Here is a 14,390-nt window from a genome sequence, read left to right as displayed (position 1 = left end):
ACAATTTGTACCCCACAGTCACTACAGTCATAAAATGGGAGCTGACAAGTAGAATTCTGTGAAACACTCATTACCCATACAGTTCTTGCAGCTAGTTCTTGGAAGGCTGGCTAGTCATACATTACTGGCTTTAGTCCTTGTTTCCAGCTATTACATCATATTAAAAACAACCAAAAATACATTAAATACTTCTCCATGCAAGCAAGCTTAAAAGCTTCTGCAATAATGTTATACACTGAAAGTAGAAGAGATGTTTAGATGTTTGCAAAATTATGAACTGAAGAAAACAAATAAATAAATGAATAACTTAGAATCTCTTTGCTAAAGCACAGTCTAATATAGGGCAATAAAAAAATGTGAGGTTCTTTTTTTTTCTTTTTTTTTTTTTTCTTTTCACAATTTCATTGTGTTATGAATATTTTAAACCATACCAGATGTTCAGGTTCCCAGTCCAGTAACACATTCATTACATTCATTCAATCACAGATCTAACCAGTATCTTCTGATATGGTTTGGTCTGTGCTTATGTATTTCACTGAAATAAAAATCCCTATACCAAGGAAACAACTGGTAGTTACATCAGGTGTTCATAAAAATCCAGTAATACATGCTTTCTAGTTTTTAAATGGTGTACTTAGAAACTGACTATGCTAAACATGCTTCCTCATGAGGGTATAACTTCTTGGAATTGTGGACAAATAAAATGTGCGAACACAATGAAATGTATTTGAAATGACCTTAATTGGAGTGTAAGAATTATAATTTATTACAGTTGGATTACATGTAAATGGCAAACAATACCTTTCCCTGGTTAGGAAAAAAGGACTGTGGGGTAGTTGGGAGACGGGACTCAGTAGGATGACTTAAGCAAATTACTCCAACTGTTTAGTAATGGAAATTAGGTTATTTTCCCAGAACCATTTTGTTAAGCAACCCTTGAAACAAATTCCACATTACAATAAGAAATGCATGACAGAATTAGGACATACAACAACAAACATTAGGCCTCTGCCAGCCTGTGATGGAAGTGGAAGTGGAAAAGAAACACAAGACTGTCTCACCAAAGCATGTAGTACACACTGCCAATTGATAGCCTGTATGCTGCTATCCAGACACATTCAGGAACTTCTTGCTGGGAGCCAAACACAGTATTCAGTGTGTTCAATACATTGTCTTAGTAAGACATGAAGCCAGAGGCAAGTAAGAAAGTCTAATAGAAAATAAAGAATACAGGCAAGACAACTGCTACTTTGCTTAATCAAGTGTTATCAGAATTTTCAAATAGTTCTGGAAAAGAAATAATCTTAAGAGTGTATTTGCAAATATGAAGACTAATATATTCCACACTCTTCATGTCTCTGATTTTTTTTGCCTGCCTACTGGAAACAGTAAATCTATATCACCTTTGCACAGTACTGAACACTCAACTCATTCACATTCCTGGCTTTTCTCTTAAACTTTGGTCACACTGTGACTTCATGTTTCAAATATATGCATATACATACATATATGTATATATGTGTGTATATAAATATATACACATTTGTAACCTTATTTTTTCACAACTGGGAGGGTCCTAAATCTCTAATAAAAGCCATACGTCATGTAGAGAATTCAACTTGCAGAATGTATTATGTTATGAGACAGCAGAATCAAGGATGTCTCACCTTAGACCAGTCTCCCATTCTCCAGACATAGCATTTGGAATAGTCCTCACAATCCTCTGCTTCTTTAGGTCTTGTGGACAAAACGCATTTCTTGCGGGGATTGGTGCACCTCACAGTCCGATGCCGTACTCCCTTACCACACTTTACAGAGCACTGTTGGAAAAAGATGTTTTTCAGGTTTTTACAAAAGGCCTCTGCCAATGACTTCTGCCAAGCTATTATAAATACTCCAGGACTTCAATGATTTCCTGACTTTCAATTCTTGCACAGATACTTTATGTGCTAAAAACTAACACATGAACAAAAATTCTGTATGGGGCAAAATTATAATCTTTACATTTTTATATAAAAATATGTAATTTGATGAAAAAACATTTGCTTAAGAAAAAACTAAGCTTTAAAAGCTGTGTTTGGATAAGGGATCAATTAGAAAAGATATGAGGGAAAGAATGCTGCAGTAAAAATGTAATGCAATCTTTGTTTGAATAATTAAAAGAAATATAATGAAAAAAACAACACTAAATAGAGTTTGTAAGTACAAGGCATTAATCAATTTCAAATAAACTCCACCTTTATAAGAAGAAAAAAGTTAATTTGATACATTGTCTTAGTAAGACATAAGACAGAGGCAAGCAAGAAAGTAAGTCTAACAGAAAGTAAAGAATACAAGCAAGATAACTGCAAGTTAAAAAGCAAATGCTCTAAACCTATGCAAGAATCCAGTCTGAATTTGAAAATTCAAATTCACAACATATGCAGCATGTGAAAACTCTCCTGAAGTTTTCTAGAAGGTCTTCATCCACACTTTTTTCAGCTATTCCCACTTACACTGCCAAAAATTATGCCATTTCCTTTTTTAAAACATTATCACTGCTTTTCATCATCCCACTGCTTGCAGATCAAAACTCTCCTTTGCCAAGCCAATTGCAACTGCAGGAAGCACTAATGGCTAGCTTCCAGCTCAGTGGTGATAGTAGGAATGTCCACGGGAAACACCTCACTCTTCAAAATACATTTATTCCAGCAGAAGAGTGCTTTCTTATTTGTTATTTCTCAAGTGAAACAAATCAACCAAACCACACATGTTTCTTTCTTATACCACGTAAGCATGCAGGACTCTTCCCACAATCAGTTTCTGCATTATGAATGTCTGTATCAAGCTAATAACTGCTGATTACTCCTCTTATCTCTACCTTAGCATATGCTTTTACTTTTTGAAAATATTCCCAGTGCTGCTGACCAGAGAAACCCAAACAAAGCCATGTACATACATTCAGAAGCTGCTATTCTTATTTTGAGCCTGGAGGGACTCATAGCACAGCTCAGAATCGCTGTATTCTTCCAGTGAAGGGAGAAGCTTTAAATAACCCCGTCAGCTTTTCCAGACTGCAGTGATAACAACTCCCTTCTTCCTCCACAGTCAATTACTTTAAGAATTAGTACAGCTTCTTAGGAGGAGAAAATCAAATGAACATACAGCCTGCGCTAATGCTTCAGGATAAATGGATCCAAAATTATCTTATTTACAAGCCCTTTGGCTCAGTGCTTGTGCTACTCTTGGAAAAAGGAAGGGAAGGCTCTTTTTTTGCATGCAGCTTCCCTCCTGGCCTCTCTGAAGTAAACTGGAAGCTGCTACAATCTGACCAACCTCCCTTGGTACAAAAGTACCCCACAGACACTCACAGTCTGAACCCACATTTTGGTAGCTGGTAACTGTTTTAATTCTGCTTACCCCCAGGTACCCATTACTACAGTCAGGATATACTTGACTACATGCGCTTGAAAAAAGGCCAAAAGAAACTGTTCCAGGCCATTAACTAGGTAAAATGTAGTAGATCTATACAGCTTGTTTTCCTAGTCCTGATCCTCTTGCTAAATCATTGCATGAGGACCCTGAAACACACTTTGCTATTAAAAAAAATAAAAAATAAAAAAAATGCCCGACATTCTCAGAAAACACTAATGCATAAATAATCACTGTGTCTGCTTATATGCTGTAAATGCAGCACCTCAGACCAGACTCCCGCCTCCCACACAGTCATGCAGTCTTGGCCTTCACAGCGCTGTGCAGAAGCAGGCTTTGGCCCAAGGCAATCTCTCTCCCTTGCTCTGATCAGGGTCCCATTTCTGAGCTGCTGTGTGCAGGCTATTTGTCTGTTTTGTGTCCCTTTTCCACATGTCCTTGAACACGGAGTCCATTCAGTCATCATCCATCTACAAAGAAATACAGGCAATAGAGTAAGAAGAAATCAGGATGGAAGAAGTCCCATTATATCACTTGTTCTCTTGCTTACCAATACTTTCTTAGTCAGGATACACTTCTAAATGCTCTCCTTCCAATCAATTTAACATTTAGCACTAAACAGACTAATCACTAATCTAAAATATTTTAAACTTAACTACTATTCTGCGATTCTATGAATAAATTAATGCTCACATCATCAGTTTCCATGTTTTCCGAGTACTCTCTTGTCATTACAAGTCCATTTAGAATAGTTCCAAAATAGCGTTACACATTTCAAATATGACAGAGCAATTACCAGCCTTGTCCTTTCTTTCTATCTCTGTGGCTACCTGTATGTCAAATGTATGCCCTACACCTAACTCCATCATTTTTTAAAAAGATACCATTTCAGAACAGAATCACTCCTGTGGGTTGTTCTGGAGGATGCAGGGGAGCTCGGTCTCTTTCATGTTCTTTAAGATCAGGCCTAAATGAAGTTGCTTGGCTTAAATCACAGCAAGTAAGGCTGATGCAGCTTGGCAGAGCCCATATACCAGGAAAGTAACCATTCTAGAAGATAATTTTCCCCAAATGTTCTGTAGCTTCAGACTCTGGCCATATACCCTTAAAAATCAGAAGTTCTGCCATTAATGTAGTACACAAGTTTATTCCAGTAGGCTAGATTTGCAAGGGAAACTGAAGTTTGGCAAATCTGTTCCAACCTTCTGACATTTTCTGTAAGAAAGCTAAACATTTAACTGAGGTTTTTTTTATTAGTAGTCTGAAGACTTCATTTACAATTAACAGACTGTCTAAAGAATGCAATAGAATTTAAGGTACTTCTTCAAGTGCCATTAATAATGGCCATGGTCAAGCAAGCATATGCTTTACTTACATTTCTTTTAAAAACCGACAATGTTTATTTTGTAAGAATCTTTAGCAGTATATTAGTATATTCAAGTGGAACCATGATATCCTTCTACCTGTAACAGCACAGTATCTCCACATACCAATTAATAACAGCTACAATTTTTCATTTTATAAGCTGAAAAATGTAAACAATTTACATAAGCAATTGCATTTCAATTTAATTGTACACATCAGCCAGTGAGAACTGTTACTAAGGAAAGAAATAAGTTGCTTTCTTGAATGATAATTGATTGAGACATGTGCTTAAGGGCTCTCTTTCATTCAGACTTCAGAGAAGCAACATTAAATGATTCAGCATCCTCCACATTTCACACTACAACCTATGGGAAATGTGGTTATGCAGCACATTGATTGCCAGAGGCAGTAGATGCTCCTGAGATTTTTACATTTAGATATCAGTCTGATATGACCAAATCACTATTACCTGGTCTGGCATGGCTGCTCATTGCACTTGCGGATCTGTGGTTCAGGTTTTGTTAAATATTTGCACTTCTTGTTGTCCACAAGACTGATATTCTTGTTCATAATCTTTGTGCAAGAGACTGTTGTTTTTCTTTCACCTAGCAGAAGATAAAGCAGGTATGTAGAGAAACCAAGAATATGCAACTTCATTAAAAAGGAATGCAAAAGCTATCTGTACAACAGATGCAGTCATTCTATGTTCATTTTGGCAAAAAGAAGTGAAAACGACAGCAGCAAGCCTAAGGGAGATATTAAATTTTTAGGGAATTATGCATTTTCTTAATCCAGTATTTGTGTACCAGTGCCATCGTTGCTTTATTTCTGCAACAAGTCATATTCTGAGCCCTGCAGCTCACTGCTGCAACTGCTTCCTTCTCAACCACCAAGCCTGCAGTGTTAAGAATGGATTGTGGAGAAATTGCTTAGAAAGAAGACATGTTTTCTTGTTAAGTTAAAGGAAAGGAATAGCAAATCCTGTTTCCTTGTGTTGCTTGAGTTTAGTAGTTGTGCTTTGTTTAGTAGCATACTGGCAAGTGTGGCCAGCACTCAGGTAATCACTGCTGCAGCCTTCAGAAAGGAAACTGCACTGAAGAGAAAAGCTGTACAGTGTGATCTGTAGTGTAACCATTTAGGAAGCTGGTTACTGATGGTGGAGACCTCATGAATATTCTGTTATGTAAACACTTCCTTAACAGATGGACTGATGTTTGATTCTCTTGAAAAACAGGTAGAAAATCAGAATTGAACAGAATGATTACCACAAGCAGGAGCTTGTAATCAAAGCGGAGTATGTTTTTTAGAGATCTAGCAAGACCTCAATTAAAGTCTTCAGTTGTAGAAAATAACTTCATCAGTTCTTCCTGTTTCTATCCGGAAGTTTACTGACAAACAGTGTGTGCAGACACAAGAATGCAGTATTTAATAGAGGTTAGAAATGTGCCTGCAGATCAAGTTAGAAGTAATCATTTTCAGTATGACCACAACTGACATTTTACACAGTGTTTGTGTATGTCAGCACACATGCAACTAATCTATCACATACAATATTCAAAATGTTTGACACTATTTTTCTGCATTTACACATACATCTTTGCATCCCTATTCTCTTCCACACTAAGAGTGCTTTTCTGAAACACAGGAAGGCGCAGACCTATGACATATGTAAATACACACAAAGTCACATGGCTTCATCAGTACTTTCATTCTGACAGATGTTTCAAACACTTAAGGGAAACTACTGATAATTATATTCTTTAATCAGGAACATCAAAATATGAATGATAAAAACTCAAGCACAAAAATTTACAAAAAGTACAGGCTGCATCATTTTAATTTCATTATTACTTCACATTAAATGAAAGAAATAAAAGAATTGAGTGAGAAAGTGAGAAATTTTTTTAACATGCATTTCAGAATATTTGCAGTAAAAAAATCCGCTTTCATGGAACTTTGCATTAACTCAACTACTTCAAACAATAATAAAAAGTGATGGCCAATTACAACAGAGAAAAGTATGATAAAAATAAACATTACAGTAAAACACTTAAATATTTATTTAAACATTAATGTAGAAAAAAAACCCACCAAAAACAGCGTAGTGCATTTTAAGGCTTTTCCAAATGATAGGTAACTCTAGAAATATCTGAAGCAATCATGAGAGATTGTGGTAGCATTCCAATTACTCTAAAAATACTTCAGGAAACTGTAAAAGCATGAATATTCCAAGTGAATATGAGTGCACGGTGAAGAAACAGAGGATGATACCAGTACCACGTACAAAATGCCTTCAGGGAAGAAGATTTCTTACCAAACCACAAAAGGCATGTTTATGGAAACTACAGCAATCTGTCGTGACACCGGGACTGTTTGCAGAATCAAAGTAGCTAGAACACTGTGTTCTTTGTGTTGCTGTTATGAGAAGGTAAAGTGTTTCCAGGCTTTCTTATTACAAGTTGCTTAGCAGTTTTCACAACTGCTGATCAGAGCAGCCACAATTATCAAAGCATAATAATAATTAATATTCTATTCACAGTATAAGTCCAAAAAATTATTAAGCAACATATTAATAGACTTCTGTGGGTTGACTGCATTAAAAATTCCCTCATATTTTCTAATAACCAGCTCCTAAACAGTTACTGACTGAAAAGGATTTTGTTACAGTAATATTGTTCATATTCCAATATTTGTTTTCATATTGGCATTTAGTTCTTCCAAATTCACATTTTTTTACAGTTTACAAACATAAACATAGGAAAAATATTGCATAAGCATACTAATATCTGCTGTTGCTATATTTGTTCCGTATGTTTCTGGATCATTCTCAACTCATGTAACCAATGTATTTGATCTGAGATTGGGGTTCGGATTTTCTGTAGTTTGAAATGTCTTTTACAGATCATTTATCTTCAGTAGTTCCAAATACAGGGTGGAATGCACATGAGCCTTCTATTCTTGTTCTAGCTCTTGCATTTGTATTTCTTCTTGGAATCCACAACTTGAATTTATTTTTTTAATTGAGATTTGTTTCCTTCACTATCATTTTTTTCCACATACTTAATTTAGTTTTAATCTTAAATAGATTATCATTATAATTATAGTTATAGTTATTCTTTAGTATAATCAGGAAGAACAAAAAGAAATACGTCAATCATTCCATGTCATCAAACAAGCTACATTATTATTTAATATACTACACTAACTACCAAGGTCTGAAATATTAATACACCATGTGTTTTAGTTGATGTGTAAATATACATATATATACATACATGTGCATGCTGTAAATACATATGAATTGAATGTGTTTGTTGGTTGTTTTTTTTTTGTTTTTTGTTTTTTTTTTACCTCCTCCACATACAGCATCACAGTCCTCCCAGCCAGAATGAGTCCACATGAAAAGAGGTTCAGGTACTTTAGAGCTCTGATTCTCAGGGGGAGGATCCAGTGGGATTGTGTACTCATAGTGAAGACCGTAGCTCTGGTCATGGAAAAGCAGCACCTGTAAATTACAGAGGAGGAAAACATTCCTATGAGTACAAGCAGTGAGGAGAACACAACCAAATCTTTGAAGAAATAATCTTGAAGAGCTTGACAGAATGACTTAATCGTTCAAGGTCAGGATGGATGTAGCTCTAGGCAGCCTGTTCTAGTAGTTGGTGAGTTTTCCCATGGTGGGGTAGTGGGGGCCGGGGGGGAGGGGGAGGTTGAAACTAGACTTTCAACCCAGGACATTCTATGATTCCATTATTCTAAGATTCAGTAGCCTTTAGAGTTTTCTGTTACATCTGACAGGAGAAAATAATAGAGGTACCCAACTCAGAGCAACGAGGAAGAGAAAATTATTTAACATAAAGGTCTAAAATCTCCTCATGTAAAATAATTCAGTGGGCCATTGGGATAGAAAACATCTGACTGTAATTTAATGCTTAAGCTTCTGAGACCATCCACTCAGCCTAAACAATGCAAAGTTTATTACTGAATTTACAACAACTTTTAGAAGTTGGCTAACAGATCAGCAGGTGTATCTAGCATTGGTCTCATTATCTGTGGAAATGTACATGAGAGGAATCATGCTTTGTTGTTGTTCTTTTTTTTTTTTTCCTTTTCTTTTCTTTTTTTTTTTTTTTTCCTTTTTCTTTTTTTAAAGGGCTAAATAAAACACAAAATTCATATTGTCATACCAGTAAATGTAAGGGAGAAGTTGTGGGACCTTTGGCAGAAATCTTCTCCCAGAGACCTCTTCGAACATAATGGACAGTGGTCCCAGCAATATTAAATGTTCCTGAATGTTCTATCTTCCAGTCACTATTGATAGACTGCTTACCAGCATCTCGAAGTGCTGCAGAAATACATTTTAAAATGTTTGGTTAGTAGTGATTCTGGCCTCTTTCCACATGCTGATTGGATAATTTAACTGGTAGATGAAATAACATTAATCTGCAAAGATACGTAGTTAACCCCAGAAGTAATGTCTCCTATTTACTTCCATGGAAACTACAACAGGTGCCAAGAGCACAGTAACATTATTTGATAAAGCAAGTTCTCAGCTACAAAACACTATCTTTCAACATAGTCATCACGATTAGCTATGCATTTTTACCATCAACAAACAAGAGCCTGCACACCGCACTTGTAAAAATCCTCACCAGCAAAGGTGACTCACTGTTTCAGAGCTATGACAATGTTGTTGCTAGGAAAATACTGCCCACACAGTTCATTTTTCATCAGCCTGAACAGGGGTCAGACAGAAGGCACAAATCTGGGCTATTTAGTGGGTGTGGTAGGACAGTCCAGCCAAAACTGGCAGTGCTCCACAGTCTTCAAACTGCCACAGGGCCAGGTGTTATTGTGTTGCAAGAGAAAGGTCTTCTTCTCCAGCTTTCCTCTGGAAGTTTGAGACTGCAGCTTTGTCAGCATAGTGGTATGGTGTTAAGAACTGATGATTTGTTGGGGTTCCAGGAAATCCAGAAGGATCAGCCCTTTCCTATCCCAAAAGATAGTGCACATCACTTCACCTGCTGAAAGCTATCTCTTTTTCTTCGATGAGGAATTCACATGTCAGCACTCCATGGACTGCTGTTTTGACTCCAGCTAGTAGTGATACAACATCTTGTACCAGCTAATGATGCAATCCAGGAAGAAGTCATCTTTAGCCTTGTATTGGTTGAACAGGTTCTGACAAACTTGCATACGGTTATTCCGACATTGCCATCATCATTGCTAATGCAACGAAACCAATATTTTGGTCCATACACAATTCCCTGGTCATAATCCACCTATTTGTGTGGATGACCTAATTGATATGTCTTCCATTTCATTATGTGAGAGCTGTGCATGGGCATCTGCAGTGAGACTTGTCTTTCACATGGCTGTCACCACTGCTGAAATGCAACACCCACTGCCTCATTGTGTTCACATCCACTGTTTAGTCTCTACAAATGTTCAGTAAGCACTGATGAATGTGAATGGCTGCCAGCTTTTCCTCATGAAAGAGTTCAGTGACACATATTTGCTTCAGACACACTTCCATGTCAGACGCCATTCTCTAACTGTCCCTCTGCTGCCATCTGTCACACAGCAACAAAACATAATGGGGGACTGGCAGGAAGGTTCAGCCTCTTCTGCCATACTATCAACATCCATCTCTGACATCCTAATCCAACACAGTAAAATGGGAGGCATTATTTCCATAACAGCTGTTGTATTTATGAAAGCTATTGTACCAAAACTTAAATTGAATCATTTTTGGAAGTAATGCTTGCCCAAACCACATAGGCATAGCATTAATTTAAGTTAAAATTAGTGTTTTATTGACTAGTAAGACAGAAGTTTCCAGAATTCATTAAATTAAGACAAAAGTAATTATACTATGTTCCTAGGGTCTACGACCTTTACAAGACAAGGAAATATAATTTTCACAAGTTATTCTTCTAGATTTGTGGAACTACATTAGAACTTCCAAAAATTCTGGTTCAAAACTGCTTCTATTTAACCACTAAATCTATGTTTTTCCCCACCTCAAAATGTGACAGCACTATTGTTATCCTAGCTAAGCACTTATTTTACTCAGACTTTCACCATCTAATTTGATGTCTCTAACAAAAAGAAACAGATTGTTCTTTTTGGTCAAATTATGATTTAAAAGCATCACCAAGTCAGGAAAGACATTCAGACACTGAATTATTGTTATTATTTTCTATATTAAACTATGAAGAAACTCTTCTATGAGGATCCTTTATTTTAACCTTCATTTTATATAATTTTCTTATTCAAAATGATTTCTGAAATAGGCATGTGAAGGAAGATGTACTTGAAGTCACTTTCTGGACAAAAAGCTGTACACATTCCTCTTCACTGAAATTGCATGTTTGGCATCAAACTGGATTAAGAGAACCTCAACATCTTTAGCCTTGTCCAAAATTTCTTATTTAAGCTTGTAAGTTAGTGTGAGTCATTTCTGTAATTGTCTTTTCTCCTATTCATATTTATTCTGTTATATTTTGTTTCTATGGAAAACAATGGCAATGGTTCTATGGACTGGCAGCAATACAATTGCATAAGACATCACTGATGTGAACTACTACAGTGCTGTGTAATAAATGTTAAGATTATAAAATCCATTAATGCCTTGTGCTAAAAGTAACAAACCATTTTACAAGATCTAAAAATTGGTGTTTCAGGATTAAACATTCTATTACTAGTGGTAATTGAGTTCTATTTAGTTTTAGAACTCTAGACGCCAATACTGTTTCTAGTGTAGAAACAACACAAATGTAACTGACAGTGCTGGCATCCATTGAGTAATGCTGCTCAGACAGAGCAGAGTTTCTCCCTTGAGAGCAGTAGACCTTGCACTGTTTTCTGTGTCTTTAAAAGCAATGTTATGTGCCACAGCACACAGATGTGTTCAGAAGACTTGAAATCTCAGTTCCAGAACACAGAAATATGTCAGTTCCTGCATTTTCTGCTCTCAGCTTCCACATTGGTGTCCCTGGGGTTAAATAAAGAAAGAATGAGTGTTATCATGTCTAAAATTTAGGCTTGGATTCAGGTAGTCCAGCTTCTACATCTGAATCTATCACACCTCTTATTGCAAGCTAGTTCACTGAATTTTAATCCATGCCACACATGTACTCTGTACTCTACTCAGCTCTTGATAAAGGAGGATCTCCTGTACAGAGTAAAGCAATATAGAAGGAATATTCAGCACACAAGTGTATTGCCTCTCAGGCTACAAAACATATTGAGTAATATATCCATGATGAAAAAGACAAACAATAAAAAAATTGTGATGAGGAAAATCTACCAGAAGAAGCAGTGTGCCAAGTAAGAAGAGGGAAGCAGGCATCTTTGAAAGTCATGAATTTGGGGTGGTTTTTGTTTGTCTGTTTTTTGTTTGTTTGTTTGGTTTTTGTTGTTGGTTTTGTTTGTTTGTTTGTTTTGGTTTGGTTTGGTTTTGGTTGTGTTTTGTTTTCACCAACATTTAGACATGCTTTTCACAAAAGAAGCAAAACAATGTCACTTTGGCTGAACCTGATTTTGTCAAGAAAACCAGCAAATATAAAAAATATTTGAATCTAATTTCTAAACCAGAATGCTTTCACTGATATCTTTCATCAGGGAAGTCACTTTTTGACTCGCATTAAGGTTATCATGTGATACCTTCAAGTCATTTAAAGAACAATGATACTCAAAAATCAAAGAACAGAAAATTTCAACTTGTCAACTCTAGGAGTACAAAATTTCATCTTGACTTTATATATGGTTCCACTAAAATTAAGAGTAACATGTAATTTGGCATAAGGCCTCACCTGCTTTTAATAACTAGATTATTTTAATTTTATATTAAAGTATTTCTTTACAAGGTTCTTTTCTGTTTTAGCAAGAATTGGCAGTCAATTTATAGGCCTCATCCATATTGCTAAAAGTAACTGATAACACTTCAGCACTACTGAGATTAATAAAACCCAACTGATTATTAGTATCCAGGAAATCCTTTTGTTAAAGTCTTTGTTATTATTATAGGAGGAAGCTGAGATCAGAAAAAGTATCATGCCTGTTTTGTTACCATTGGACATGCTAGCCTATGATTAACATTAGAAAGTGCTACTTTTGTTTCCTGTGTGGCAACATTCACATGTGCAGTGAACTTATTTCCAAGACTCCTGTAACTGAGAAACTGATTCCTGACATACCCATTTTTACATATTTTCATTCATAGCTTTGCTAACCTTATTGCACTTTCTTTACCACTTTCATTTCACAGAACTACCATGAAACAGAACCACAACACATATTCTTTTGGTGTTAGATATAAAAGTAGGGGAGTACTTAATTAAGTGGGTACTCTACATGGAAAAGGGGATTATTTATTTATTTATTTATTTTTTCCACAGAGAAATTGGAGGCACACTAAATACACTATTAGTATTTATTTTTATAGATAACTTATTTGCATGTGCTGAACAGAAAATATAGAGTATAATTCCATGTTAGTATCAATCTTCACTCATATTTTGAAAATGATATTAGGACAGTCCATACCACTGCAGTGCACAGTTTTATTGACTGTGAAGGAAGAGCTGATTCACATCACTTTTCATGTTGTCTTCTGCTTTGGCAATGTAAAAGCTCACTTAAAATTTTAATTGGGTTTAAGCACAGTTTGAACAAAACAAACTTCTATTTACTAATTCTGGATAAGTAAAAAGACAGTAACATTTCTAAATGCCACTGAAAAATTTCAGGTTTAGATTACAAATTATCTGTATAGTTAAATACAATTAAGTATTCTTAGTTATTCATTATCGATCTGGACCTGACGTGCCATTTTACAATTGTCATGTGAGTGCTGTAATCTCAAAATTTATTACCTGAAAAAAGAAAATAAACTTCCTTTCTACTTGAACAACTTAAAATAAATGAATAAATAAATAGTTGCCAAATATGAAGGAAAATGTAGCAGCAGAAGAGCCATAATCTTAGACCTTTGGAAACTAAATCAAGCTTGAAACTATGTGTCTATACCTGTAATTGTGATAAAACTTTCCAAGTAAGTGACAGTGAACCAAGTCTCACAACAAAATAGTTTTAAATTCACAAGATTACCACTGCAAGTTCATTTCTTAAAAATATATCTCAACATTCTTTTTTAGAGATTCTAATTCTAAAATAAATGAGTCTATGGCTCAGGAAATATTCCCAAGTTAAAGAAATACTTGTTTCCATCTCTTTAGTATTACAAATAATTCATACTCCTTAATAGAAATTATTACAGAAATATTTTTGATTGTATATTCCTACTGAGGAAAGAAACAGAATGTATTTTCTCACATAACTTATTATGTCGAGGAATATCTAATATTTGGCTATGTCACAACAGAAAACAGAAACCATACTTTTTTCAAATCTGTGAATAAATCCTCCAGAAGGCATAAGAAACAGGACATACCATCAGGCATTCATCTGTTCAGTAAATGCAATTGCATGTTATACTTTAAAATTTTCCCCCGGGATCATAGAATTCCTATTACTGTGGTATATATTGATACACCTCAGATAAAGAGGATATCTGAGGGAATCAGGAAGAACTTATCTGAAGATTAGCT

At 35.5% G+C, this 14,390-nt stretch overlaps 1 protein-coding gene across 1 annotated transcript in view; it reads right to left on the bottom strand.

The window, feature by feature from the left end:
• The window catches only part of ADAMTS19 (ADAM metallopeptidase with thrombospondin type 1 motif 19), a 112,663-nt gene that overhangs the window by 16,510 nt on the left and 81,763 nt on the right, over nt 1-14,390 (bottom strand). Inside the window, exons 17-21 of the mRNA XM_015849403.3 lie at nt 8,964-9,121; nt 8,128-8,281; nt 5,246-5,381; nt 3,677-3,881; nt 1,668-1,820 (exon numbers count right to left, since the gene is read on the bottom strand). Of these exons, the coding sequence (XP_015704889.2) occupies nt 1,668-1,820; nt 3,677-3,881; nt 5,246-5,381; nt 8,128-8,281; nt 8,964-9,121 (806 nt within the window). The remainder of the gene's footprint in view (nt 1-1,667; nt 1,821-3,676; nt 3,882-5,245; nt 5,382-8,127; nt 8,282-8,963; nt 9,122-14,390) is intronic.

This window comes from Coturnix japonica, chromosome Z, assembly GCF_054131305.1.
Source record: "Coturnix japonica strain WE chromosome Z, WE-NBRP24, whole genome shotgun sequence".
NCBI classification, from domain to species: domain Eukaryota; kingdom Metazoa; phylum Chordata; class Aves; order Galliformes; family Phasianidae; genus Coturnix; species Coturnix japonica.
This window is presented reverse-complemented; position numbering and strand designations above follow the sequence as displayed.